Below are 27,986 nucleotides of genomic sequence, written 5' to 3'. Positions count from 1 at the left end.
GGAGGGAGGTCAGCGCTGCCCTAACAAGGCCATCGGAGGCCGGGAGCTGCTCCCAAAAATAACCCCGCGGGCCGGCCCCCTCCTCGGGGCCCTTTTATGAAGGAGGAGGAGGAGGAGGGAGAGGCCTCCACCCCCCCCCCCCCCCACCTCCGGGCGGGCAGCCAGCAGAGGAGAGGCTGGGAAAGTGAAATAGCCGAAAATAGCGCCTGGGAAGGGGCGAGCTGCTGCCCGGCCCCCTCCCGGAGGCAGGGAGCGCCCCTCGGGGCTGGCTCCATCCCCAGCCTCCCCCGGCCCAGGAGCTGGGGGGCGAGACGCGGAGCCCTGAGCCCCCCTTTGGGGCAAAGCTCCAACGCTCAGGTAACAGTGGTGCACCTTGGACAGCCTCCCGAGCAGCCGGAGAGGTGCTAAAGAAAGTCTATGTGTCTGCAGGACGAGCTAAATGTGTGTAAATGTCACCTACAAGACAGAATAGCTGTGCACCTTCCTGTGCGGGCACAGGTGAGGGCCGCCGCCGTGAAGGAGATTACAAAAAGCCTCAAAAATTACTCAGCCGCCCAAACGAGGGAATGGGCTCCTTGGATAAGGGACTGACACAACTCAGAAGCACCCCTTGACAGAACCAGACACCCCTTTTCCATTTTAACATCAGATCTTAAAATTTCTGACAATTTTATGTAAAATTTCATGTCAGAAATTAAAAAAAAAAAAAAACAAAACTTTCAGACTACTTAGTCATGCTTTCAAGGTTTGCTCTGCACCACGCAGGGCTGGAAATTGATGTTTTCTCCAAGCAAAGCCGGAGGTTTTTTGGTTTGCGTCTCCTGGGCAGAGCCAAGCAGCATGTAGTAACAGGGCTGAAAGTGTTAAGACAGCACTCGCAGCTGCCCGCAGCCCGCTGTTCTGCAGTGTTCCAGGATTTGCCAGCCCAAGTATGTTGTAACTGTCCTAGAAGGATGCCAAGTTCAGGACCACGTAATTATTTACTTAGGAACTCTTCCTAATTACGTAGCACAGTTGTGAACTGATAGACCGCTGTTTAAATATTAATAATTTATGCACATGCTGGCATTTAGAGAGCCTGCGCTGAGCACTGAATCAGCCATGCAATCAAACTTTAGGAAACACTAAAATCTGGTGTGTAATCAGGCAGCACACAGAGCTCCTCTGATTTCTTCTTTTTGGCATAAAAAAATTAACGCTCTGCTTTGAAGGCTGGGGAGGCAAGGAGTCAGCCGCACCCAGCCAGCCCCTACTCGGGATGGGGTGACCTCTAGTGGCCCTGCAGCACTCGCTTCCCATCCCAGTCTGCACCAGTTCACCTCTTTCTGTATTTTTCACACTACCTCCTGGATTTCAATCCACTTTCTATAAAGTGGTATCGAGCACCTGGCATTTTAATCCTAAACCCAGCAAGTACAGGTCTGTGGTGATTATCAAAGAAATGTTAAAATAACATATATTCAAAAAAGGTCTTCACATCACCATGGCACCTACCACGTTACATGCAATGGTGATGCGGCTGCTACTGGCAAACATTTGGGAATAGTAATACTTATTTGAGAAGTATTTTATTCTGAAGCTAGAAAATGCTGTTTTGGCCTTCCTAAAAATACACTGAACAGGCTCCATCTTATTTTTACTTCTGTTACCTTGAGAAGCAATTGTCCATAAGAAAGCAGGATATTTCTGCCCCTGAAGACAAGCCTCTAAGGCCTTTGGGACATTCAGTGAGGAGTTACACTTGCTTCATGTTTTCTGGTAGAAAACACTTCAGAAATCAGGATAACCTCTTGAATAAGGCCTTCCCTTGATAGCCCACATCTCCTTTCTGATCAGGCAGTCTAGCAAGCAAATCTTTCCTCTGTTAACCTACTTTCACCTGACTAACTGAACAACGACAGGTGAAAGAGGGTGACTGTTTAGGTGACCATAATAAAGCCTCTCTTCAGGCACAAAGGAATAACAATGTCTCCACCCAGGAAAAGCAGATTCTCTCCTGAATTTGCCTGGAGTAGGATTTGTACCAAGCAGAAGATGGGAAATGATCATGCTTTATGAAATAAAATCAGAGGCACAATTGTCCAAAAATGCAAGCCTAAGCATTTCAAACTGAGGCCAAAGTCGATTCAAAGAAGCTGAATTACACCAAGTTTCTCTCATAAGAGCTCTGACTACCAGGAGACCTAGATACACTTCCCTTCCAACAAACTGAAACAGGAGGATTTTGAAAACGAGGTAGAATTTCCCACAGTAGATCTCTCAAGTATAGGCAGATACTCTTTAAACACGCTCACTGTTTACTTCAATAGCTATTCCAAGTATAAACTATAATGCTTAAGCTGAAGTGTTTGTACAGCTGCAATAATGAACTTTACCTAGGATGCAAAGAAAAGTTTTTTATTGCAAGCACAGTGAGCAATGATTGGATCGCATCTCACAGGAATGTGACTGAGGTCACATTAAAACCACCCACACGCTTGTTTTTAGTGCTCCTCATTGTCAGGTGTACATCATTTCTGCCATGTGAGACATTTTCTTTGGAATATACAAGTAATACTCCATGTATCCCGAAAGATCTTCAATAGTCACATCATCCACAAAGGCCCTGGCTTGCTCAGAGCAAGAGCGTGGAGAACTTGATGGAGTTCTTGATGGCAAAGGTTGAGAGTGATCCTCAGCAACTGTTTTTCTATCAGGTGCCAATGGGAAAGCGTTCTGCAAGCCAGAGAATTTGTACACTTCCATATCTTGCCATCGTTTACACTGACAGGCTTTATCTGCACAGGCACATGGCTTACTCTTGTTCAGCTTGGACACAGATTGAAAGTCAGAGAGCTGCGTAGTCTCTGGGCCTGCTTTGGATTCTAGAGACATGGCAGTGGGAGAGTTTTCCTGTTTGTTCTCTGATGTAGACCGCAAAACAGAAGCTCCTGAAGAATCAACATTATCTCCCTTCTGACCAACATCTGGAGCAATACAGCATCGTTCATGTGCACAAGCTTCCTTTGGGATTGGCATCCCAAACCCTGTGCCATCATCTGGGGCATCAATCTGGCTCTTGTGCACTACTTGGCTGCACGTGGAATGTGATTTTGTGCTGCAATGGACAAACTTTGGAGTATGAAGAATTGGGGATTTGGAACGCCTGCGACGCTGGGTTCTCACAACTCCTCTTGAAGGCTTCTTCACAGGCCTACCATGGAAAGATAAAAGTGGGTGAAGTTTCACTAAAAGGCTAGTTGGATTATAGGTAACGTCAGGCAAGATGCCTAGTGTTGCATGCAAGAGCTTTAACATCAGAGTATTTGCTCAGGGTATTCCACTGTCTTGGAGTTTGACATTGTTCTAGTCAAGCACCACTATAAAATATGAAAGAAACACCTGGGAATAAAACCTGAAGTGCTTGTCTTAAGGATTACATAATGAGTAAAGCATGGGAGACAAATAACCTCCAAGAGAAGGACAAAGCGCAAGATGACAGCACAAAACCAATGACTCAAGGCAAGAGGATAGTTTTGTTTCAGTAGATGTGTCAAGTTCTGCACAGACATTCAAGAAACAAATTCTTTAATCTAGTTCCCAAGGCATACCGACACCTGCCATGTTGAATGGTTACTGCAAAAGATTGCCTGAAAAACAGCACTTCACATTTATATTAAGAAACATCTATAATGTTTATGTACCCAAAGCTGAACAGCGTTTCCTTGCACTTCATATAATTGTGCATAAGAACAGTAGTCACATATGACAAGAAAAGGGTAGTGCGGAATATTTTTAAATAGTGTTTTTAATGAAATAAATGTGGGTCCCTTCTTTAGGGGCCCAGTTACTGGAAAACCTGCCTATTTAAATTTCACTTCCAATGCAATCACATTTGAAGTAGTCTGACAATCCTTAGCTTCTCTTACCCATGCCAGGTTTCCTTGGAAGTACACACATTCTTAGGCTTGTTTTCATCTGCTGCTGTTCTAACTACTGCTCTTGGACTTGTCCCCTCACCAACAGGAAGAGAAGCAGTAGATCTGTGAAAAAGAGAATGAAAACATAACAGCCTAGATTGGTTCATATTATAAATATGAAAAAGCTTATGAAACTTCTTTTCCAGAAGAGACTACTCCAAATTATTTATGACGTCTTAAAAAACCTGCCCACAAAGATGACCCAAGTCTGACGCATTCCTATGCCAAAAGTTTGTATAACAAGCTTTCGCTGAAGGTGGCGTCATACAGCAAACCAAACAGATTGCAAATCCAAACTCCTCACCTCGGTGATGAAGCACACAAAATAGCTAAATATCAGAGAGGGGGAAAAACACTACTGAAGAAATGTGCCTCTTTTTCCATAGACAAATAAGCTATTCTTTCCTAAAAATAAATGTTCTTTGGACATAAATAGACTTTGTTTATCTGAAGAACACTCATGTCTTTGTCTAGGACGATGTAAACTAAAGCTCTTCATACTACTGCAAGTTCAATCACTTCAGCAACAGAATCGTGACAGATTTTCAACTTCTATTCAAGCTAGGGATCATTTAAAAAAAATTTTACTAGTTTTCCTGGTGCTATAAAACCATTCCAAACCACCATTTTCAATGAGCTATAAGAATACCAGGAATCATTTTGCCATGTTGTGCTTTTACATATTAAGCTGGAATGGACAAGGAAATTATTTTCCAAATTCTTTTTCTTAAATTGTTTTTTTTAAGCAGGGCTGATCCCCTGAAAAGTGAAAATAAGTCTTTGCACGCCGTCGTAGGATGGCATTAACTGACATTTAAGAGACTATCCTATCAGTCAAGCACCTGCTATTTTCCATTTAACAAACATCAACACAGTAGTAAATTGAAGGTCGACAGTAAAAACTACCATAACTAAAGTATGCCTGACTTGGGGGGGGGACTGAGGATACCGAAGTATCAAGAGGCACTTCGGTGGTGATAGATTCCTAATGAGCTTAATTACTTAAATGAAAGATAATTTTAGAAGTCCCTCTACTTGCCATTTAGCTTCTAAAGTAATTCCAATTACCAACTTGATACTTGCATACTGCCTTACTTACACTTTTGTTTCCGTCACCAGCATAACTGCGTCACTGCCAATAGCTTACTGAAATTCAGTACTCTATTAATATACAGTATTAATATATATCTATTAATATTATATATTAATAAATATGTAATCACACCCATTTGTCAGCAGGAAAAAAAAGCATTATATAGAAGCCATCTGTATATTTTAGATAAAAAAATGATTGTCTCTAACAGAGAAGACACATTCTGCTTGTGTTCTTCTTCCTGGGACAGTCAGGGTTAAGTGCCACATCTGAGATCTCCCATGAAACAAGACTACACAAAAAGCATTCCTTCCCATTTAGTGTTTTGGTTATAAACAGAAAATTTGTAAGTAACATCAATGAAAATAGTTTGAGTGGGAATCATGCATTGCAGCTAGTGCCCTCCTTTACTGATATGGAAAGAGTATTTCTCTCCTGGGAAAAGACTGGAGTTTATTCTCATGACAGGCCTTTAAAGCCATGGCAGTAAGCTAACTTTGAGTACAGCTCCAGTGCTATGGATATGACCTCTGGCAGCCAGATTCATGCCAAAATTCATTTCAAATGTGCTGTCAGTTGCTCCTTATTATTAGGTTTGTTTCAAGCCTGTTGGGACCTAATAGTGATCGAACGAATCACAATTCCTTGAGAAGTGCAGTCTACAGCTAGTGAATTTATTTCCATTTAACTTGAATGAAGGCTTTCAGTGCCTAACCTTTTGGAATTACCTCCTTCCTTCAGATTGAGCACAGAGGTTGTTCCCTTCCAGTCCGTTTGTAATATGTTAACTCTGTACCTCCCTGTGTTGTTACTTACCCAGCTGCGTCAACTCTTAGCTTTTTGAACGCTGTCTGCAGGCTTTCCTCTTCTCCATCCTTGGCTTCTGTTTTCATTATTGGGACGGTCAGATGCTGACAGAGTCACCATATACTGCTAAAATCAGAAAAGAGACATACCAAACTAAGAACTGATACCTCATTAAAAACATTAGTTGCCCAGCAGCATCACAATACATGAAAGTAAGCTCCAAACAGCAAACTGCACAAAGCTGAGGTCATTCTAACAGAACGTTTCTGAAAGTTGATTCAGAACAAACTCTATGATACCCAACTATGCAACAGTCTCTCATACAAATGCATTGATGAGTTAGCAATTTAAAGTAAAATCTGGTGGCAAGAACATCCTGCATAAAGTTTAGACAGACTCTTCCATTTGTCTGAGCTGCTACCAGGATAACTCCAGAAAAGGTGAAAGGTGAGAAGAAAAAACATTAGAAACAGCCAACTTTATACAACTACGGGAGTTGATGTTACATATATATTAAAAATCAAGCCAAACCAAACCAAAACAAAACAAAAAAAACAAAAAAAACAAAAACAAAAAAACAAAAAAACAAAAACAAAAAAAAAAAAACAGACCTTTCTTAAGCCAAGATAAAGTGTTAAGCTAAACATTTTTTTCTTATTTCTAGATCCCAGGTGTTTGGTTGAAATTCTCCTCTTACATTACAATTGGATGAAACACTGCAGTGAGTCACATCAGACTCACAGCCTCCTGATGTGCTCTGTGATTGACTAGCTACTGCTACCATGGAGGACCAAAGGACAAAGAACACACTGCTTTTAAAACACATTAAAATTAAATATAAGTTGTCCAAATTTAAGCAGGTTGAATAAAAAAGTTAATTACATTCACATTATACCAAAATAGTCAAAGTGAGTTAAGCTGCATCTGTTTTTGCTCACACACACTGGACTGTTGGAAAGAAAAAGTAAAGCAGGACTCAGAAGTGATGATTTTTGCATGCTGTACTCCTCAGTTTTACAAGTTTTTTTGTTGTTGTTGTTGTTTGTTTGTTTTAAAAAAAGTACCAATAAAAACATTTCCAGGGTTGTCATGATTTTGTTTTCAGTTTGCAAGGCAATATACAGACATACAAATTTGGATTAAATAAACCAGAAGCAGTAAACTCACAACAAAAACTGGTCAAGACTGTGAAAGAATCTGAACAACCAGAATCCTCAACTTTGCTTATACCACCCACCCAAAAGAAATTTTCTACACATCTTGGCAATCAAGACTATCCCAATTTCAGAAAAAAAAAAAAAGTCTCATTTCTACACCACAAGCTCAGCATTTGTTGAAGTTTGCCTGGCCAGTTAACCTGCTTCACTTTATACGTTTTGAAAAGAACATACTTTTCACCTGTGTAGTCTCCATTACCACACATCAAAGCCCTTAAACAGAGGTATTTTGCTACTGAGGTCTCTGCAAAACTGCTTTTTAACAGGACAGAAGTCCAATGGATTGACTTGAGTGCTTCTGGAAAAAGGGGGCCATTTGGTGGTAGCCTGGCTGCGTGGGTTGTGAGCAGATCATCAGTGTGGTTTTTTTCTTCAAAAATTTACAAGGGGAAGTCACGCTTGACCAACTTGATAACCTTCTATGATGACACGACTGGCTTGGCAGACAAGGGGAGAACACTGGATGTTTACTTTGACTTCAGTAAGGTATTCAAACACAAGATTCCAACAAGATCCCCACAAGATCCTGACAGAGAAGCTGATGAAGCACAGGCCGGATGAGCTGCACAGTTGGGCACAGAGGATGGGGAACAGTGGCACAAAGTCAAGCTGGAAGCCAGTAACGAGCGGTGTACCCCAGCAGTCAATAGTGGGGCCACTTTTGCCTAACACCTTCATCAAAGATCCGGATGACAGCACAAAGAGTAGCCCCAGCAAGTTTGCTGATGATACAGCATGGGCAGGAGATGTGGATGCACTGAGGGTATAGTGCTGCCACCCAGACAGACCTTGACAGGCTGGAGGAATGGGCTGAATGGGGAACACAAACCAGCAACGTGCCCTGCTTGCAAAGAATGCTGATGGTATGCTGGGCTCCTTCAGGCAAAACATTGCCAGCAGGTCAAGGGAAGTGATTCTTCCCCTCTGCTCAGCACCAGTGAGGCTGTGCCTGGATCGCTGGGTCCAGTTCTGGGCTCCCCGGTACCGAAGAGATGTGGAGCCACTGGGAAGAGTAGGGCCAAAAAGATGAGTAAGGGACTGGGGCACCTCTCCTGTGATAAAAGGTGGGGAACTAGGGCTGTTCAGCCCGGAGAAGGCTCGGGGGGATCGTAATGTCTAAATATACCCGAGGGGAGGGCGCAAGGAAGTCAGAGCCAGGCTCTTTTCGGTGGTGCCTGGGGACAGGGCCAGACGCCAAGGGCACAGACTGGAAAACGAGAAGTTCTGTCTGAACACCAGGAAACACTCTGCGCTTTCTGTAGCATGGAAAAGAAGAAGTCTGGGTAAAGAAAAGGAGCCACCCGCCCCTCAGAGGCTCAGCTGCTTGTGGAGGTGTGGGGCGGTGCCCCCTGCTCCCGGCCCCAGTGAGCGGGGGGGGGCGGCTCTCGTGGCGCTGCTCGGCCGGACGCGGCCCCGTTCGGCCGTGCCTTGGGGACGGGTCCCGGCACGGTGCGGCACGCACTGCCCGTGGCTCACGGCGGAGCAAACCCCAGGGGAAGCAGCCAGCACAGGCGCTCCCCCCAGCAGGGCAGCGCTTCGGACCTCCCGCAGAGCCGGGCACACACCGCACGGGGGCCGTACCCCAGCGAGGCTTCCCCCCGCCCCACGGAACCCTCCGGAGCTGCGCGCCCAGCTCCAGCCTCCTCCCTCAGACCCCAGCTCCCTGCGGGCCCTCACCCAGCGATGAGCCACCGCCGGCAGCTCCCGGCTGGCGGATCCGCGGGACACAGCGCCAGGCTGCCCCCAGCCCTCCTGCCGCCCCCACAACCCTGCTATTCCCCCCACCCCTCCTGTTTATCCTCCAGCCCTCCCCCGTCCCCTCCCCAGCTCCTGCGGCCAGCTCGGTGCCCCCCGGCCCGTACCTGCCCGCCTGTCCCAGCTCCACCCGGCAGCGCTGCGGCGGGGCCCGGCCCGGGAGGCGGCGGTGGCGGGACGCGAACCCGCGGCCGGAAGGGAACGGGAGGGGAGGGGGGAGGGAGTTTAAAAAAAAAAAAAAAAAAAAAAAAAAAAGCCCCGAAGGGCGCATGCGCGCTGCGCCCCGCGCCGCTGACGCCAGTTCCTGTTGTGCTCCGGGCCCGGCACCGCCCCGGCAGCGAGGCGGGAGGGGGGGGCGGGGGGCGCCTCACGGAGCGCGGCCTGGGCGGAGCGGCCGGACCGGGACCGGGACCGGGGCCGCCTCACGGAGCGGGGCGGGGCCCCACGGGACGGGGTAGGCCCCGGGGGGCGGCTGGGAGCGGGCGGCGGCGGCACCGGGGGAGCTTTAACCCCCCCCCCCCCCCCGGGGGGTTCCTGAGGCGCAGTCCCCGGGGGGAGCCCGTTGGAGCTCGGTGCCGCCTCACAGAGCCCCCCCCCCCCCCCCCCTCCCCCGTTGTGTGTTGCAGCTCCCGGCGCATGGCCCGGCCCCCCCATGGCAGCCAAGGAGGAGGAGGAGGAGAGCCTGCAGCTGGCCTTCAAAAAGCTGCGGGTGGACGCGGCGGGGTGAGTGAGCGGGACCGGGGGGGGGCCGACGGGGCAGGCTGCCGGTGGGAGGCTGCCTGGGCTGGGAGAAGGCTCCGAGGGGAGGGAACTTCATTGCGTGAAACGCAACGCGGTCGTTATCACTGCCCGCTCAGCAGAGCAGCGCTCTGGTGCTAGTTTTGGCTCGGTATCCCACTGAAGTTGCACAGTGACAGCGTGAAACCGTGACGTGACTCGCCCGGACCCACTCTACCTGCTGTGGTAGCTTTAGTCACCCTGTGAGACACGGGACTTGTTCATCCTTCTATCGAAATGCCGGGGCCTTCAGGCTCATCATCGTTTACTGTAGCACACAAGCATTTGCCTGGAGAGCCTCTGAAGAAGAGTACCCAAACTTTGTGCTGCTCTAGAGCCGGGCCTCACTGGCAGTTAGCATGTGGGCTAAATGCGGGCACTGATAATTTCTTATTTCAGAAGATAACAGAGTAAAATGTCTGTGGACATTTTTATACCCCAAACATTTGATAACGCACCAAATACATAGATAATACGTAGTATAAGCTTGTTCCTTTGCAGCAGGAGATAATAAAATGATGTAGGCTAATACATTGTGAGATAGTTCACTTGAAGCCTTTTGGGAATTCGCCGGCATAAGGGAAAGCTTTTGTACTGATCACTAACGTTGGCTTATGAGCTCATCTCCATAGCCATCAATACTCTGAACTCATGACCTCCCCTGCTCGATAAAAATACATTTTCATTTGCTACTCCTTTTCTATATTTGAGGATGTCTTCTGTTAAATGTGGAAAAAAAATACCTGTTCTATAGATCTGAGAGAAGCAAGGAGCAGTGCTTACTAACCATACTGCTCTTAATGTGTTGCCAGTGTGGAATTCTGGTTGATGCCCGATGACCTCTCTTCAGTCCCAAAAAGATCTTGTTTTGAACAGCCGACTGGTCTGTTAAGATGAACTTTGGGCAGGGTGCTTGGCTCTCCTGATAGAATTTCAGACACCGTACTTAGGATTTTCTGTCCTGTGTTCTAAATCACATATCTGGCTGTCAAATCCATATGCTGATATTTTGTTAAGCATCTCTGTAATTGCTTGCACTTCCATACTGAACTAGGCACAGAGCACTGTGGTAAGGCACGCAAGGTAAGGTATGTTTGTTGCCTGGACTTCCAGGGCCAGAAGTATTTATTTTTTTCCCATTATACGTTTATCTGGAAGTTTTAATGAGAAACAAATTGGTACTCTCTCCTTGTTTGTTGCTGTACCTCATCCACTTCTCTGACTATTCCTCAGCTTGCTGCTGTGGGTTCCTGACTTTGCATTTTAGATGAGTAGGAGTCTATCTTTAACAGCTATTGTCAGACAAAAATAATTGGAACATGAGTTTACATTCCTTTAATGTGTCATCTTGTTGCTAATAGGGCATGACATCAGCCTCTGGGCATTTTGGCCATGTTTCCTCACATCCCACCTATTTTTAGGCACTTAACTGTGGTCAACAGAAAAGGGGTGGTTGGGCAGATCTCCGTAAGATCCTGCTTCTAACCACTGACTACAGAGGAAGTCAGGGCTGCAAACTGAATCGTCCTCGCTAAGCATCTAAACCTATGAGGCTGCATCCAGATCTTTGAAGCCATATGTTGAGGCACCATTGTAATGTGGCATTTTCCTCTTTACTTAGATGTATTGCAGCTCTGTCTGTGGGCGACGGGACGATTCTCAGGACACCGATAAGAACAGCAGTGGATGGAGCCAAACAACAGTCTGTTTGCTCCAAGGAAGCATGGCATGGGTAAAACATCCCGTTAGCTGCACCATACGTGTATCGAGACATTTAAATCTTGTGTACTGTTTCTACTGAAAGTTGTTGTTAATTATGTGGCTGAACATATCTTTCCTCTCCTTTCTATTGCAAATATTTACCATAACTGTTTGATATGATTTTTTTAGAGGCTTTTATCAAATACTTAAAAAAAATAAAATAAAAAAAATATTGCCTCTTGTTAGAGAGAAGGTACCTAAACCTTTCTTTTCCACTAATCTCCTCAGAGATCCTTCTCTTCAAGTCTTTAATGTTTGCATCTTTCTCTCACCCGTTTTGGGGTTCTTTTATTTCTGTTTTGAAGTACCTGGATATTCAGTGTAATTCTGCCAGCAGCTCTAACCGATACCAGGTTCTGCATTCCAGTTCAGTTTGGGATGACAAGCACCTTCAACAAAAGATTTTGGGGGAGGTACCTTTAAAACAGGGAGGTTGTTATGGATCTCTCCTTTGGGGGAGCTCCAGTTCACTTAGGCTTCTCCACTGTTCCTGTCAGAGATTGTATGCCACCAGTCATCCGATTTTTCTAAAAAGCAAAAAAAAACCCACACACCATTATGTACACACGCATTTATTTAGATATATACAGTTAGCCACATTTTTGAGCAGTGGCGTAGATTCTGTCGTTACATACCTGTTGACCCGTTACAACCCCACAGGTGTGTGAGAAAGCCTTCGAGAGGATCGGCGAGAGTTCCACGTCGCAGACGTTCCAAGTCCCCTGTCCTGCATCCCCCCAAGTTTACATACTGCAACGTGAAAGCCAGCGGCCAGCTGAAACACAAAACCCAGTCAGACGTGTCAAAGAGTAACGTCACTCCAGACGTTTTTGTTCCAGCAGAACACGGTACAAAGGACAGGCATGATTCTCACTTTGAGGCCAGTGATGACAGAAGAGCCAGAACTGAACCTCTGGAAGCTTCCACCACTCAAGAGCCTTTGGGGAAGTCGAGGGAGAGTTGCCTCGGTCTCTCCTCGTCCTTCGAGACTAGCTTGCACTCAAGCCAAACCTCAGATTTCCAGTCCTTATCCATGCTTAGCAATGGCAAGCAGTGCCCTTGTACGGACAAGAAGTGCCAGTGCAGGCAGTGGCGCTCCATGGAGGTGTACTCTTTCTCTGGGTTACGGAGCGTCCTGTCTGAGTGCGAGAAGGCAGTCCTGGGAGCACGCGCCCGCTCGCGTCAGAACAGGTCCCCGTGTGGAGCGGCCTCATCGGGTTCTCCCAGGTCGTGTTCTGAGCAAGCTCGAGCCTTTGTGGATGATGTGACTATTGAAGATCTTTCAGGCTACATGGAATACTACTTATATATTCCTAAGAAGATGTCCCACATGGCAGAAATGATGTACACTTGACTGAAAGCAATAGAGAACCATGATTCAGAGTTCGGAGCAATGGTTGGGCTAATAGCCTTGTCAGTGCCATGTTTTTGCTGTTGTGTGTTTGATCAAATGTTTCTTTGCATCATACAGTTTAGTTTTCTAATAAAATAAAAAATGGAATATAGTTTCTGAGCTTAGTTCTAAAAAGAATGCACTAAGGTCTCTAAATACCTTAACAAAAGCACTGTAGATCAAACAAACTCCATTTGTTTTTTGGTTTGTGCTGTGGATATTCAAGCTCTGTACTCTGTTCTCACCGTGTCTTTGGAAAAGAACCGTTTAGGTTTTGTTCTGAAATTTTGCAGTGTTTGGAAAGTTCATTCTTAACGTGTCCCAATACGTAGCAAAATGTTTCATGGCTACAGCTCTGTCCTCCTCATCCTGCTCTAGGAAGAAGAATGAGAAGGCATTCAGTGTTTTGGATAGGATGCATCACCTTTCCTCGAACACTGCCTGGCTCCTTTTTAGTTGGATCAATTGGGAGTGCTTCCTCCTCTCAGATTTGGGGGGAGGTTTGGAGTGCGTGGGTGTGTGCTTGGACCCTTTTGTAATCTAACTAGCTCACTCTTAAGCAGTTCTATTTTTCTGCAGATAAGTGAAGCTCTTAGAAGCAAAGATATATTTTGTTATTTGTGCTTTACAGATGGAATGATTTAAGGGAGAGCAAAGCAGGCTAACAGTTTCTTGGGCCATGCTGTCTCAGACGTGGAGATTGTGGAGCCATCTATACACAGTTTGTGCATGTTTGATACACAAAGCAGTTTGGAGCTGGGATAAGCAAGGATTGTGTATCATACAGGCTTTGTGGTGTAGAGCTATAACATTCCATCTGGTTGAAAATACTGAAATAAAAAGAAAATTGTTGCTGAGACTTGCATTAATAAATGTTTGTCAAAACCCAACAAATTAAAGCCTGAATAATTTGATTTACACTCATTTTCCCCCAGGATAATGGGTTGGTTTTGCTTTGTTTTTAGAAATAACCAAAAGTCTGCTTTCAGTGTCAGAGGCAAGCACGTGCTAAACAGCTGCATTCGAGTAAAATAGTGCAAGTTTTACTTACATGTTTCAAGATCAGTGATCAGCAAGCCAAGGAACTGCAAGTAGTTGTATACAAATAGGTAACAGATTGTTGGCCTTGCATTCTGTGCTAGAGAAGTCACAGACGTTCCAGGTGATTGCTTTCTGATTTTATTCTGGTCATCCCGAAATTCTGCGCTATGCTTCTGTTAAATTCAGGTGAAAAGTTCTTAAGAAATCCAAGTAAATTTATGTGAGAATACCATTAAACCTTACTTTGCTCTTAAGCTTTGCCACTTCATACAGTTACTTAGCAAGCAATATTGGCTGGTACTCTCAAGGTAACTGATTTCTAAGTTTTGTCTTCCTTATCTCCCTTACCTACCTCCGAGTTAGGAAGGAGGAAGAGGGATGTGTAGGTACTTAATTTGTTGCTGCTGTTTTTCAAAGGATATTTCCACTTTGAAAGTGCTAATTTTCTTTTCATGTTTTGTTTCCATCTCCTCTTTCAAAGGCCTGATGTGCCTGGGGAAGGAAGGAAATAGGAAGTTCAGCAAGTCCAAGATACATCCAGGGGTTTAGGGAGGCGAGAGGTGAATTCAAATTGCCACAAGACTGGGTGAGAGAAAAGGTTCTCTGGGCATGTTTCCATGGAGTTCCTCGCAAGGCAGGATAACTAGTAGCTAGAGGGGGGGGGGGGGGAAAGAGGCAAAAGCTCAGTGGTGGCATATCCTGCCCGAACTGCTATTTGTGAGAGTGCTTAAACATCCAGTGAGGCCTGCAGCCTGGAAACTCTCACTGGAAACAGGCTTTTTTAGCAAACAGCCCCTGGTCTGGGAACGTCTGCCCAGCACCGCTGCCCAGACCAGCGCTGCAGCCCTCAGACCCACCTGCTGATGGGACTGGACAGGGGGCAGCCTGCGGGCTCTCTTCCCCTTCCTTTTCTCCCCTGCAGGTTTTCAGTCCCCTCTGACACCCCGTTCCTTGCCATTCCTCTACCCACAGCAGCGTAACGTCGATAAAACCAGAGGCAATCGAGGCAATCCTTCACTGCGGTCTGCCTGCTCCCAGGGGGCTGCCCGAAGGCCAGGAGAGCTTGTCTGGAGGAACCTGATGCCAGCTGGAGCCCACAAATATTGTCCCTCTCGCCCTAACACCATCCCTCCTACATCAGCAGCACCAGGATGTGTTTTTTCAGCATCCCCCCTCCACCCGCAGCATTTTACAAGCGACTTGCCTATCTAATTTCAGGGCCAGTTCAGCTGAAGCGTGATGCAGAAGGGCACCTGGGATCGATGACATTTATTTCTCACCTTACAGAAGCCAAACCGAGCCCTGGCTGAGCTTTACATCAGCAGACGCTGAATCAGGACACCCAGGAAAAAAAAAAAAAAAAAACAACAACAAAAAAAAAAACACACCAGATTGTGGCTGAGTTCTGCAGCGCCGTGTGGAGCTGGGGCCAGGACGATGGCACGGTCAGGCAAGGTCAGGCCCCGCTAAAGGCGCCCGCACCGATCCCGCCCTTTTGCTCGGTTTGGCAAGCAAGGATTTGGGATTTTGCTCTGGCCAGCAAGGCGCTGGGTAAATGAACGCACTCAGAGGGGCCGCAGACCCGCAGGACACGAGGGATGCAGCGGGTGCTCATTGCTCCATTCCCAGCTGCGCAGCAGCTTCGGCACCAAACGTGCCACTAGATGGAGCTTGCCAGACACAGACCCGCAGGAGGACACGGTTCTGGTTCCCCAAGCTGTTCCTTCCCTTTTCTACAGCCAGAGATGCCCCTTCCCTGTGACAAGATCCCCAGAGGATGCTGCCTGCCCGCGGAGGGCCAGCAGCAGGGCCAGCCGAGTACAGGCAGCACCACGCAGCTCGGCGCTGGGGCCGGCTCCTTCTCCAGCCACCGAGTTGCTCGGTTGGCAGCAGCAAAGGCCACCAACAAGGTTTTGCAGCCCTGGCACCCATCACCTGGGAGCAGGACGTCCGGACACCAAGGGGAGAGCCGATACCCCCCAAAACTGCTCCTCTCTCTGGCAGCCAGTCCCACCCGCGGGGAATTGCCTCCAGCCAGATGGAGACGGAGCGTGACGAGGCCAAGTGCCACCAAACCACCAGGCTGCCAGGCTGGCGTGTGCAGGAACGTGCCAGCTGGCCACACAAGGGCGTGCAAATCTCTGCTGGGATGCTTCTGTGCAAATCCCTGCTGGGACGCCTGCAGCGCACAGAGGGCAACAGCCACAGGGACCCCTCAGCTTCCCAAGTGCACAAACCCCGCTGCCATACAGCTTTGTCCCACCGTGCTAACTGTGAAATAGCCCCTAACAACACCCGTTAGCCAGGAATAGACTCGTGCTCTCCAAAAAGCACTGAATATCCATAAAGAACCATTGCTGCTGCTTTCCATTCAAGGCTGTAAAGCAGGCAAGACGCCCGCTGGACGTTTTAAAGCCGGCATCCGCAGCTGAAGCCATTTATCACCCATCAGCCCTACCTACGACAGCGAAAACCCTTTAACCCCTGCTGGGAAACATCGAGGCTCGGAGCTGCCCCGGATTGCTGAGCCAGCAGGCGTGCAGCGGGAGCCCCCGGCGCCACCTCGCCCATCGCGGCGATGCTGCGAGCGTGCCCGCTCCCCGGGGAGCGCGGCCAGGAGCCGTGGGGCTGCGCGTCCACTCGCGCCAACGCCGTGCCCACGCCGTGCCCGCCGGGGCGCAGGGAGCTGGAGCTGCCCCGGGAGTGATGCTGCTGGCGGGAGCCCATGTGATGCTGGGCTAGCGCGGCTCCTCCATCATCCCCCTCCGCTCGCAGGCTGTCATGGCGACTCCCAATAATGTCACTCCCACCAACTGCAGCTGGTGGCCCATCTCGGCTCTGGAAAACGACGCGGGGAAAGGCAAGGATGGGGAGGAAAATCAGGATCCGACAGATCCCGCTCTCAAAGCCCAGGACAGGCTGGTTTTGTACCACTGGACCCAGTCCTTCAGCTCTCAAAAGGTAAAGCGCTCGGCCGGCTTCTCGGGAAGAATCACCTCCAGCATCCAGGGCTCACCCTTGCCTCGGGAGGAGGGGGCTCAGGGAAGAGCCAGCAGCTCTTTCCCCAGGCTGGCAAGGGGAGCGGCATGTGCCGGGTCAGCTCTTTTGTACCCGCATTTCTGCGTTTCAACAGCATCTCCCTGGGGAAGGGATGTGGGAGGGGGGGGCTCAGCCAAATCCTGCTGTGGCTCTGAGACCAGGCTTTGCAGCGGGAGACGCCTCTGCTTTGTGTTCGCTCCCGACCCTCTCTCATGTGGCGGGGCGTGCAGACAAAGGCTGAGCCCGGGACCACCCTGCAGCTGGGGGCTGCGGGACCCCTGCACCTCCCGGAGCAGGGAGCGACCCTGGGACACGGCCCCGTGCCGGGAACATTTTGCCCTGGCACTGCTGCAGCAGCCTGGAAATCCCAGTCCTGTGCAAGGCACCGCGGGGGGGGGGGGGGGGATACAGCCAGAAACCCCATTTCTGGGCGGTGGTAAACGCTCATTTTGCGGCGCAGCAGCGGCGTATCAAACCTGACCTCCTGCCGGCCCCTCTGTCATTCCCCTGCCATTGACACCAGAAGGGCAGCGAGCTACTTGGGGGGCACCCATGGGGCCCTGGGGCGCCCCACGGCAGGGATGTCCCCATCTGCTCGTGTGCACCACGGGCCCGTAGGCGCCCGATGCAGCAGGGCAGCTGCACACGCTCGGCCCCACTGTGCTGATCTGGATCTGCACCAGGAAGGGGACGCTCTCCGGGCTGCAGCAGGCAACGGGGGGGCTTTTGTTTATTTTTTGGTTGTTGCTGACACAGCCTCTAGCAGCTGGGACCCCTCCTTGGGTCACAGGCACCCTCAGGAACCCCGGCACCCCAGGCTGCCCCTGCCTGGTCCCTGCTGGACTCGCTCTCAGGTCCCGATGGCAAAAGGGAACGGGGCAACAGCGGGAGCCCAAGGGGGCACCTGGGGTGGCCCCAGCCAGGGTTTGTCCCTCGGGTGGGAAGAAAACGCTGGGAGCAATTTCCTATTGAGGGAAGCAGGCTTTTCCTTGCCTGACTTAAAAGGAAAAAAAATATTAATTTGTCAGCCCCATAAATAATTAATGGCTAATTCCCCAGGAACTTTGAAGTGCTCATAGAAATGCTTATATTTGTTAAGACATATTTTTAGCTGCTGCTGCTGCTTGGAGGAAAACAAGTGATTTGCCTTCATTCAGCAGTTCTGAGAAACATGGCTCTCTGACATCCCTGCGGGGTGTTTTGGCCTGCCTGACATACTTGGTTCACAATGGTCAGGTTTTTTATAATCCAGAACCTGTAAATGGGATCCTGAGTGCACATTCAACAACACCCCAAGCACAGGAAAGAGCAGCCAGTCTCTCCGAGGAGGATGCTGAGCTGTGCACAGCACCCCAGGGCCCAGCAGGGACCCGATTCCTACACCCAGCCCTGTGCCCAGCTCCCTCCCCCAACTGGGCTCCTGTCTGCACAAGGGGCCAGGGCTGCCCCAGAGGCAGCCTGGCAGGAAAGGAGAGAAGCAGACACCAGGGAGACCAAGTGCCGTGGTACAGGAGGCACAAAGGGGTGCAGGGGGTGAGCTATGCCCCGAGGAAACACACAAGAGGCAGGGCAGGGCTCCAGCAGGGAGAAGGAGAAAACACAGGCAGGGCTCTCCTTGCTCCCAGGGCTTTCTGGAGTACACCAGCTGCCTGAAAGCCTCCCCAAAACACAGCCTTTTTCCAAAATGTGCCCAGCAAAGCCAGAGCCTGACCCCAAGAGCAGGGCATACCTGAATTTCCACCCGGGTTTCCTCCAGCCAGGCTGAAGCATCCCCTGGGCACAAGGCGTAGCATTGCTGCAGCCGCCTCCTCTTCCTCTTCTTCCTCTCTGGGTGTGTGAGGGTGCCCTGCCCAGCTGGGACCCACAGCCCCATCACAGATCCCCCCCAGCTGGGGAGCTGCCACCTCTGCCTGCCTCCACCTGCTGCTGAGGGCCCCAGGACCCCATCCCTAAATTCATCTGTGTGTCACGCAGGCCACCAACCACACAGAAGTGACAAATTCTGCATGATTCTGGGTGGGCACGGGTCTCCCTCGTGATATTTCCATCCATTGCCAGCAAGGGAAACCCTCACCTTGGCTCCTTGCAGGGGGAGCGAGTTGTGCACGGTGCTGTGCCAGGGGCGATGCGTGCCCCATGGCCTCGCAGCACTTTTGGGGCCAGCTTGGGCCCGTTCCCCCCCGTCCCCCGCTGCAGGTGCGGCTGGTCATCGCGGAGAAGGGGCTGCCCTGCGAGGAGCGGGACGTCAGCATGCCCCTGCTGGAGCACAAGGAGCCCTGGTTCATGCGGCTCAACCTGGGGGAGGAGGTGCCCGTCATCATCCACAGGGACAACATCATCAGCGACTACAACCAGATCATCGACTACATGGAGAAGAACTTCACGGGAGGTAAGGGGGGGGCAGAGCCGCGTGGCCGAGCTGCATCGCAGTGGAGATTTAGGGCTGAGTGAGATGCTGTTGGCTGGATGCAGCCGTCTCTCCCTGCAAAGTTTCAGCTGTCCCCAAAAGGAGCAGTGACCGAGCAGCCCTCCCAACGCTTTCACGTTTTCCCATGAAAAATGTCCTTGAGGCCTCGCAGGGTGTGGGGAAAATGGCCCTAGCGAGGTCAAACAAAGGGAGCGGTGCTGGAGACTGTGGGGTGATGTGACACGGATCCAGAGGAGGGGACTGGGAAGGGGAACAGGGCAGGGCTGCAGTGCCCGGCTGACCCCAGGATGCTGAGCGGTGCTGTATGGCAAGCAGCACCTCGAGCCCCTTTGCCCTCATTCTCCCAACTCTGCAGCTGCCCAGCTGGGACACTCAGCCGGGGGACTTCAAAGCCAAGCAGGGAGCTTTGGCTGCAGCATCACGACGCTCGCCCCAGCATCCATCACCCTTGCGACAGAGACATCAAAACCATCTCAAAATAGCTCCCCCAGCAAGGGCGCCTTGCCAGCCTCAGCTGCTGTCCTCTCCCGGCCTCACCGTGCTGCTCAGCAGAGGAATGGCGCTTCCCCGCCGTGGGGACAGATGGACGGACACCCCAAATCCCATGGGGGAGACCTCGGCAGCAGCGGCTCCCAGGAGGGGGCAGCCCCACACCCTGGGGGCCCCGAGGTTCACCGCCCCGTGGGGCCGCAGTCCCCGCACCACTCGGTGCCGTCACCCGGGTGCTGCGAGGAGCAGGTGACGAGGCATCTGCTGGCAGCACGCTGCCCCAGCAGGGGAGGGACATCAGCTAACACCGAGGCAGGGAACAGCTCGGAGCATGGTGGGGATTTGTGGCCCTGCCAGGGGATGTTGTGCTCTTTTTTGGGGGGACAGGCAGCAATATCCCCTTGCAGCAGCAGCCGGGAGCCAGCACAGGTACCAGGGAGACTGCTCCTGCCTCTTCCTTCGTCCTCCAAAACACAGCAAGTATTTTTCTTCAGGAGCTGGCAACACAATCTTTCCACTGTCGCTTGAGCTTTGCTGCTGTGGAGGAACACGGTGTTCCCTCCCCGCTGCTCTGGGGAGACTCCTGCCCTCGAGCTCTTCCAGCCAGGTGCATTTTCTTAACTTTCCACTGAGAAACGTGATGAGGGGAGCACCTGGGGAGAGGAAGGATGGCCCAGGGCCATCACCCCCTTCTGCACCACCTGCTCTGGAGCCGTGGCCCACCAAAATTAATGACAAAAAGCACCACCAGGGTGGCACTGCGGTGGTCCGAGGAGGCATCGCCCACCCTGCAGCAACACGCAGGGCTTGGGAATGCCTCTATTAGAAGGAGCAGTCACAGAGCTTGTTTCCAGGACTGGAATCTTTTTCTGCTAGTTATGCTGAGCTACCATTATATGCCAGCACGATAAGCAATATTTTTCCTTTTTTTGGGCCACCTTTGTATGGGCCATCAGCTGCTGACCACAGCACCTGCACCACCCAGATCAGCTGCAGCGTGCAGAGGCTGAACAAACGCCGTCCCCCCAGCAGGATGGTGAAGGACGTGGGCTGGCAGCCAGCAGCTCCTGTTTCCTCGTGGTCACTCCCTCCAGCTGCTGGACGGGGCTGTGGCACTGGGCACACTGGTTTCCAGCCCTGGTACCAGCCCATTGGGTGCTGACCATGCACCACGAGGAGGGAGCACGCAGGCTGCAGGTTGGGCGTCACCATTGCATTCAGCCGGGAGCTTTCCTCCTGTGGAAACTCCAAAGTTGGAGACCTGGAGCACAGGCAGCAGCGTGTAATTGCTTTGAAGGGAGCTGGGGGGACATCGGGTGCCTCTGCTCTTGCTGTCACCTCCCCTTGCTGTGTGTTGTGGGGTCTGCATCCAACCCCCCACCCAGTCCCCCGGTCAGAGGTGCCAGAAGGTTTGCAATACCCAGGCTGCCCAAGCTTCTGCTGTCTGTCCCTGCTGGGCTGGCCTCTGCCCTGCCTCGCTCCCACCACCAGCAGTGCCAGAATCATTATTTTGGGTCCCTAATTATGGAGCAGCATCAGCCACATCTGCAAAAGTCCATCTGCTGCTGCACCCTTTGCTCAGCCCCAGAGGCCAGCAAGGAACACACGGACAGCCCGGCTTGCTGAGCCCCAGCAGTAAATCTGGGGGCTTATTAACTATCATCAAAAGCCATAAACTTTTACAATCCCATAAAGAAACGGGCCTGATATTCTTGGAGGAGACGACAGGAATGGTTCCCTCCTCCCGGTGTCATCTGTTGCGCATTTTGAGCTGTAAATGAAATAAAGGAGCAGGACGCAAACCGCCATGCAGTGAGAGCGAGGAAAGCACAACGGGCCGAGGATGCTGCTGGGACGAGGGATGCTCCCGTGGTTTCAGCACTGGATGAGAGTTGAGGGGAGAGGTGCTCGGCTCCTTGCTCTGTCACCCTCATTACCTATATTGAATGGGATTTTCAAGGAGACTCAAAAAAATGAGGTATCTCATTGCACTGGTGTAGAGTCTGCAGGTCTGGGCTCCTTTCTGCAGAAGGGAAATGTTTCGTTCCCCTGCTTGGCTGTGAAACCAGAGGACTGCAAACTGGGCTCCAGCAGGGGCTAACCCCCTCGAGCCCCGCACTGCTGACAGCTTTCCTTTGCCCCTTTCAGACAACGTCCCCCAGCTGATCCCTGAGCCCGGCACCCCGCTGCACTCGCGGGTGCTGCAGTACCGGGAGCTGCTGGACTCGCTGCCCATGGACGCCTACACGCACGGCTGCATCCTGCACCCCGAGCTCACCACCGACTCCATGATCCCAAAGTACGCGACCGCTGAGATCCGCAGTAAGTCGCCTCTGGGGCAGGGGGCTGGCGGGATGGCACCGCGGCCCTTCCTTCAGGCAAGGCAGGGAAAATGGCAAAGCAGAGCTGCCCGGGAGCTGCAGGTGCCCTGGGGGGGCTTCCTGGCCCTGGGGTGCCCCCAATCACCCCTACTCCAAGGGTTCTCCCAAGGCACTGGGTGCCTGGCTGCCTCCCTCCCCAGCAGTGCCGTCACCACACTCAGTGCATCCTCGTGCAGCTCTTTTTGGGGTGCTCCCTTCCCGCTCCCCCTCTTCCCTCCAGTGACTCCAAGGGTGCAGGTGGGGGAGCAGAGCGAGGTTGAATTGCAGAGGGTGGATGAATTGGCACCAGCCAGCACGCAGCCTCCAAGCACTCATGAAACATTGATGATGCTCAATATAACTCAGCAGCTGGGCTCGCTCCTGGAGAGCCCCTCTCCAGAAAAGTGACTTTGTCTGGACGGCACCGACCTGCCCCACATCTCCCCCCTCCAGCAGGCTCCAGCCCCAGGCAGTTCCCATAACAAAGTCACGTTTTACCTCCCACAGGAGGGACCCACACTCATGCCTTGGATAAAGGCATCACGCAGAGCCCAGTCCCCTCCCCAGAGCGTGCTGCTGCACTGCTTCACGCCACCCGCCTGACTCACCATGCTGCCCGGGGCCTGCCAAGATGTTTCAAAATCTCTCGCCTTCCACAGCTCCTGGCTGGTGGCGTTTTCCCCAAACCATCGCAGAGGAGGGGCTGTGCGATGGCTGGGCAGTTCAGGTGCCCTGGTGCTGGGGGTGCCCTGCTTCCCTGTGGTGCTGCCCTTGATGGCCCCAGGGGATGGCTTGGCAGCCCCACCATGCTGGGGAAGGGCCTGGAAATGTGTCCCCAGGAGGAGAACCGAGGGCCAGGCTCTCCCGAGCAGAGCAGGTGCACTGGGGAGAGCAGGGCTGGGCCTTGCTGGGTGGGCAGTGAGGGTGCAGGGCAGGAGCAGGCAATGCTGCCGGGATGCAAATTCACCCTGGTGGTGAAATGCTGAGAGTCTTCCCTAGGGAAATCATCCCAGCAGCTCCGGGATGACTTGCAAAGGTGGCAGACACACCTGATGTAAGCCAGGGGGCTGTAAATCAGGCAGCGCAGCCGCTGTTCTGCTCCCAGCCCAGGCACAGCTCCATGCCCTCCTTTCAGTCCCTCTCCTGCTCCGTTGTGGCAGTGGGGTGAGGCATGGCTCAGGATGGCAGCTTTGTATTTGGGCTGGGAGATGCACAGAGCTGAGCCCAGGGACCCATCTGCTGGGGCAGGGACACCTGTGGTGACAGCACAGGTCTGACCTCCAAGGCTACCAACAACAGTAAAACAGCCACCTTGGCTCCCCAGGGCCTCCGCTCTGGGCAGGGGCATACCTTGGGCTGGCAATGGCAGAAGGTGCAGAGCAGAAGAACTGGGAACCCCCCATTAGTGCAGTTTTACTACCTTCTCCCTTCCCCTGTGTCTTTTCCTACCAAATCCCTCTGCCTGTGCATTGCAGAGGAGAAGAGGCTGCTCTGTGCAAGGAGCTCTTGCAACAGGCAAAGTCTGCGTGGTTTCAGGCTGGTGTGAACACGTCTGCTGGCGTTAGGCAATCGCCAGCTCTTGCAACAAACCAGCCCTGATCCCTGCTGCCCAGATCCCAGCAGCAGCCTAGGACCTGAGGTCTGAGTTTTGCTCCATCTGGCACAGAGCTTTGCTGTTAGGAAAGGGCTAGCAGACTGAGCCAGGCTGAACCAAACTTCAGCTGTGCTGCCTAAACCTGACCCCTCTCCCCAGTTTTTGGATGCCTCTCTGCGAGCCCTTTGGGGCAGGCACCTGTTTTCTGCCTGGTTTCGCCCCATGCAACACTCTCAGCAAAGGGGATGAGCCGCCCTGCTCCCAGCAGAGCCAGGGAACGCGGCCCCAGAGGGAGCCTTCGTGCTGGTCCTTTCTTTTTCCTTTTTAGCAGAGGAACAGCACTTCAAAGCCATTTAATGCATCAAAAAGTCTCTTCTTCAAACAAAACAGCTGAACTGTGCTTGCAAATCCCCCTTAATCAAGCTCTTTGAAGGGAGCTCAGCTGCCTCCCAGGCTCACCTGCAGGACAGCATATCTCCAAAACTGCACCTTCAGCCCGCTGAGCTCACCAAACACAGTACTTTCTTGCTGTAAAAATCTATGAGGCTGCAGCTCACCAGGGAAACCTCCAAAAGCCTCAGCTTCTGCCTGCCCCAGCTTGTCCCTACCCCACCAAACACAGCCAGCACCTCTCAGCGGGGGGGAAACACCCCCGCAGCCCCTCTTCGTGTCTCCCTCCAGGACATTTGGCTAACGCCAGCACGGAGCTGATGAAGCTGGACCATGAGGAGGAGCCGCCACTGACGGAGCCGTACCTCTCCAAGCAGAAGAAGCTCATGGTAAGCTGCTCAGAGGTGGTGGGGAATGGCTTTAGGGACATATGGCCACCCGGCCATCCAACTCCCACCCTCACCTCCGCTCTCCACCCAGGCCAAGATCCTGGAGCACGACAATGTGAACTACTTGAAGAAAATCCTCGGTGAGCTGGGAATGGTGCTGGACCAGATTGAGGCGGAGCTGGAGAAGAGGAAGCTGGAGTACCAAGGTAGGGCTGCCTGCATGGGGCAGTTTTCAGCCCAGGCATGATTTTGGGAAGGGCTGATGGCTTCACGCCCAGTGAAAGACCACATTGAGCTCCGTGGAGGTTGTATGGATCAGGCAGAGGCTGCTCTGGGAGCCCGCACACCTTGCTTACTGCAGGGGACAGGCAGCTCCTCTGTCCTCACACCCACTTTGCAGGAGATCCAAGGTCACTGCAGCATGATGGCACATCCCCAACAAAGGGCCACCAGTGACCCACCAACCAGCCACTAATTCTACTGGTCCCCTGCCCCTCTGCTCTGCCCTCCATCACCTCTGGCAGCACAGGACGATTTTGGCACCTGTGCCACTGTGTGTCACCACATAGACGCGTGTCACCAGCAAGTCCTCTCGCCCTCCTGGCTCCCTCTATCCCCAGGAGTGCAGGCCCTGCTGTGACCCAGCGCTGGTTGCCCAGCTCTGGGAAGACCAGACCAGTCCCAGCTCTTGTGCCATGAGGAGCACAGGTTGCTGAAAGCCCAGGAGCAGGGACGTAGTCCTCGGCCCCTGGGTGCTGGTGAGCACCCATGGCACACGCAGGGACCGAGTGGCCAGGTCCCAGGACTGCCACTTCTGACCCACTGCATGAGGGCAGGGAAACCTGGGGGCCCTTGAGAAGTGTGAGAGGCACAGAGCCCACATAAGAGAGCAGAAGGAGAGACAGAGCTGTTCTAGCCAGCCCCCATCATCAAATAGCACTACTGAGAGCCCCCCCAGAGCCCTGACAGCTGGGCATCACTTGTCCTGCTGCCACCTCCATATCCCCCCCAGTCCCACTTGAGCAGGGCTCCTGACCCCATCCCCAGGACACCCAGAGGTGCCAGGGATGGAGCACAGCCCAGACATGCTAACAAGGGGGTGACTCCACAGCTACCTCCACTTGGGAGCCATGCATCACACAGGGCGGCACCAAGGGGCCCTCGAGACCCCAAAAAGCCCTGGGGCTGGGGACCTGCTGGAAGCCCACAGCAGCACGGTGCGTTGACCTAATTGCATCCAACAAACCCCCTCGTTAGCAGATCCCAGAGGAGAGGCCAGCTGAATTCACCTCATTACCTGCCCTCGGAGGTGCCAGAAGCGTGGGGGCTGCTCTTGAAAAGCCACTTTTGCCCCCAAACCTCCCAGCACACCACAGGGGTGCCGAGGAACAAGGCAGGCCAGCACCCGCCCCTCCCCTCACGGCATCCTTGGGGCCCAGCAGTCTCCAGCTGCAGCACCCCCACACTTTATTAGCCACTGAAAATATTTACTGACTAATTAGGCACAGGCAATCTGTCCGCTCGGGCTGTGCCTCTGGCAGGACTAGGCCGGCTGCCAGGCGGGTACAAACGAGGCCTGCTAATTACCAGTAATTCCCCTGACCTGACCCCTCTGGCAGCCCAGCTGCAGCAGGGCCTGCACAGGGTGCAGTGGGGGCCTCTCCCACCTCCCCCCGATTTCAAAAGGGCATCACGCAGGCTTTTCACCCCACCTGTAAGGCAGAGCCACAAAACTAAGGATTTGGGGCAAACCAGGAGTTTTAATGCTGGAGCAGAGCACAGACGGGTCTCCCCAGTGCCAGCACAGGCAGCTCCCAGCCTCCCCTCCTCTGTGCACCCCAAAATTTTGGGGTTCCCTTTGCATGTTGATCCAGCAAGGGAGGACATTGTCCCTCTCCAGCTTGGGGAGGGCAGGGGCCAGGCTTCTTGCTGCCTACCACGTTTTTCTTTGGCCTCCCAGATTTGCTGGCTCCAGCAGTTGCCTGCAAGGTGCAACAAGCAGCAATATCCAGCACACTGCCCCAGCAGAGGAAGAGGGGGAGCCCAGGTTTTGTAACCCTTGTGCTTTCTTCCTCACCTGCACCTCCATTATTTCCCTTAGCCCTGCCCTGCTCGTTAGTACCAAAAGGTCACCAGGGGTGCGTTTAACACTACCCTGACCCCAGCCAGCTTCTTCCAGCCTGTTTTATTCCTGGACATATCCCAGGTGAGGTTATCAGGGTCACTGTTATTGGGGGCCATCAGCACTGTGGCATCTTCCCTCACACCCAGCTCTGCCTCCCCACAAAGTCCAGCTCTCTGCACAAATTTTGGTGGCCCTGAGCAGGGGCCCAGAGCTGAAGGGGGACAGAGGCAGGACCTCTGAGACAGCACACAGGGAGAGCAGCCAGGCTGGGCCAGCAAACAGTTTTGATTCCCGAGGATTTCTCACATCCCTAAAATAGGACGTGTTACCATGCCACCTCTCAAACAGCTCCCAACGCCCAGCGGCAGCCAAGGACAAACGCTCCCTGAGCACTAACACAGCAGAAGTGCTCGCTGCACCACAAAAAGCCATTTCACAGAGTGATTTGTATCTTCATGCAGGTTATAAATGATAAATATATATATAAAATATGTAAATGATCATATATATATATATATATATATATATATATATATATAAAAATGATCAGCCTGATAGATAGGGTTTGGTCTTTTGGGACATCAGAGAGCTGAGAAAAAGTACTGGGAGCCTAATCCAAATCCTATTCCTTCCATGGAGCTTTTGAGCAAGCCTCTAAGTGCCCACCCAAGGACCTATTCTCATCCTACCTCTGTCACTTCTTTCTCCAGGGCAGAAGTGTGAGCTTTGGCTCTGCGGCTGCGTCTTCACTTTGGCTGATGTCTTATTAGGAGCTACCCTGCATCGCCTCAAGTTTCTAGGACTCTCTAAGAAATACTGGGAAGACGGCAGCAGACCTAACCTACAGTCCTTCTTCGACAGGATACAGAAACGCTTTGCCTTCAGGAAAGTCTTGGGAGACATACACACCACGCTGCTCTCAGCGGTGGTACCCAATGCCTTCCGGCTGGTCAAGCGGAAACCTCCCTCCTTCTTTGGAGCCTCCTTCCTGATGGGATCGCTGGGGGGAATGGGATATTTTGCTTATTGGTACTTAAAGAAAAAATACATCTAATGCTGGCTGCTTGGTGTTTAGTTTGGTGTCTCTGTGCTGTGTGAAATTATGATGAAGCCTCAGTAACTGTAATGAAATTTGAAGCAAGGTATGACTAATTATATTGTTTAATGTAACATTCCATAGTCTAGAAGTAGAAAAGTATACTGCAAGGAAATAAGACAACAACAACGACAAAAGCATCAACTTGTAAATGCCTTTTTTAGGGTTAAGTATTCAACGCCAGCGAGAGGCTCAGGGGGTCACTGGCTCCCCGTGCCCACTGGGAAGTGCCACTGGTGCAGGCCAGCTCCACTGGGAGAGATGGGAACACCA

General features: G+C 51.8%; 3 protein-coding genes across 8 annotated transcripts; 2 read left to right on the top strand and 1 right to left on the bottom strand.

The window, feature by feature from the left end:
• Positions 1-2,376: 2,376 nt before the first annotated feature.
• Positions 2,377-9,046, bottom strand: LOC309884360 (oxidative stress-responsive serine-rich protein 1-like). Its single transcript, XM_082773251.1, has 4 exons — positions 8,939-9,046; positions 5,869-5,985; positions 3,909-4,022; positions 2,377-3,193 (listed from the first exon to the last, which is right to left on the bottom strand). The coding sequence occupies exons 2-4, from the start codon at positions 5,943-5,945 to the stop codon at positions 2,500-2,502; spliced, it is 885 nt and encodes a 294-aa protein (XP_082629377.1). The 5' UTR covers positions 5,946-5,985; positions 8,939-9,046; the 3' UTR covers positions 2,377-2,499.
• LOC309884361 (oxidative stress-responsive serine-rich protein 1-like) lies at positions 8,266-14,057 on the top strand. 3 transcript variants are annotated; one of them, XM_082773253.1, is made up of 4 exons: positions 8,266-8,359; positions 9,458-9,554; positions 11,230-11,340; positions 12,030-14,057. In XM_082773253.1, the coding sequence occupies exons 2-4, from the start codon at positions 9,484-9,486 to the stop codon at positions 12,721-12,723; spliced, it is 876 nt and encodes a 291-aa protein (XP_082629379.1). In that variant the 5' UTR covers positions 8,266-8,359; positions 9,458-9,483; the 3' UTR covers positions 12,724-14,057. The 3 variants fall into 3 exon arrangements, with proteins under 3 accessions (XP_082629379.1, XP_082629380.1, XP_082629378.1); XM_082773254.1 differs by lacking the exon at positions 8,266-8,359 and adding an exon at positions 9,158-9,176; XM_082773252.1 differs by lacking the exon at positions 8,266-8,359 and adding an exon at positions 9,163-9,285.
• A 2,384-nt stretch (positions 14,058-16,441) lies between these two features.
• Positions 16,442-27,671, top strand: GDAP1L1 (ganglioside induced differentiation associated protein 1 like 1; the record flags this gene model as incomplete). 4 transcript variants are annotated; one of them, XM_082773610.1, is made up of 6 exons in its annotated part: positions 16,442-16,764; positions 19,039-19,231; positions 21,908-22,081; positions 24,395-24,492; positions 24,584-24,698; positions 27,328-27,671. In XM_082773610.1, the coding sequence occupies exons 1-6, from the start codon at positions 16,585-16,587 to the stop codon at positions 27,669-27,671; spliced, it is 1,104 nt and encodes a 367-aa protein (XP_082629736.1). In that variant the 5' UTR covers positions 16,442-16,584. The 4 variants fall into 4 exon arrangements, with proteins under 4 accessions (XP_082629736.1, XP_082629735.1, XP_082629737.1 ...); XM_082773609.1 differs by having other exon boundaries at positions 19,039-19,271; positions 21,888-22,081; XM_082773611.1 differs by lacking the exon at positions 21,908-22,081.
• Positions 27,672-27,986: the final 315 nt, after the last annotated feature.

Source organism: Aythya marila, assembly GCF_965140915.1.
Source record: "Aythya marila genome assembly, chromosome: 16".
Lineage (NCBI taxonomy): Eukaryota > Metazoa > Chordata > Aves > Anseriformes > Anatidae > Aythya > Aythya marila.
Note: the sequence above shows the minus strand (reverse complement) of the source record. Positions and strands in the feature narration are given on the sequence as shown.

What these genes read in the sequence shown, in the direction of transcription:
- LOC309884360 (XM_082773251.1), bottom strand. Translation starts at nt 5,945, where the DNA reads ATGAAAACAGAAGCCAAGGATGGAGAAGAGGAAAGCCTGCAGACAGCG. An exon ending in CTAAGAGTTGACGCAGCTGG is followed by an intron (nt 4,023 to 5,868) that starts GTAAGTAACAAC and finishes TCTTTTTCACAG; the next exon opens with ATCTACTGCTTCTCTTCCTG. An exon ending in TCCAAGGAAACCTGGCATGG is followed by an intron (nt 3,194 to 3,908) that starts GTAAGAGAAGCT and finishes TTTCCATGGTAG; the next exon opens with GCCTGTGAAGAAGCCTTCAA.
- LOC309884361 (XM_082773253.1), top strand. Translation starts at nt 9,484, where the DNA reads ATGGCAGCCAAGGAGGAGGAGGAGGAGAGCCTGCAGCTGGCCTTCAAA. An exon ending in CTGCGGGTGGACGCGGCGGG is followed by an intron (nt 9,555 to 11,229) that starts GTGAGTGAGCGG and finishes CTCTTTACTTAG; the next exon opens with ATGTATTGCAGCTCTGTCTG. An exon ending in TCCAAGGAAGCATGGCATGG is followed by an intron (nt 11,341 to 12,029) that starts GTAAAACATCCC and finishes ACAACCCCACAG; the next exon opens with GTGTGTGAGAAAGCCTTCGA.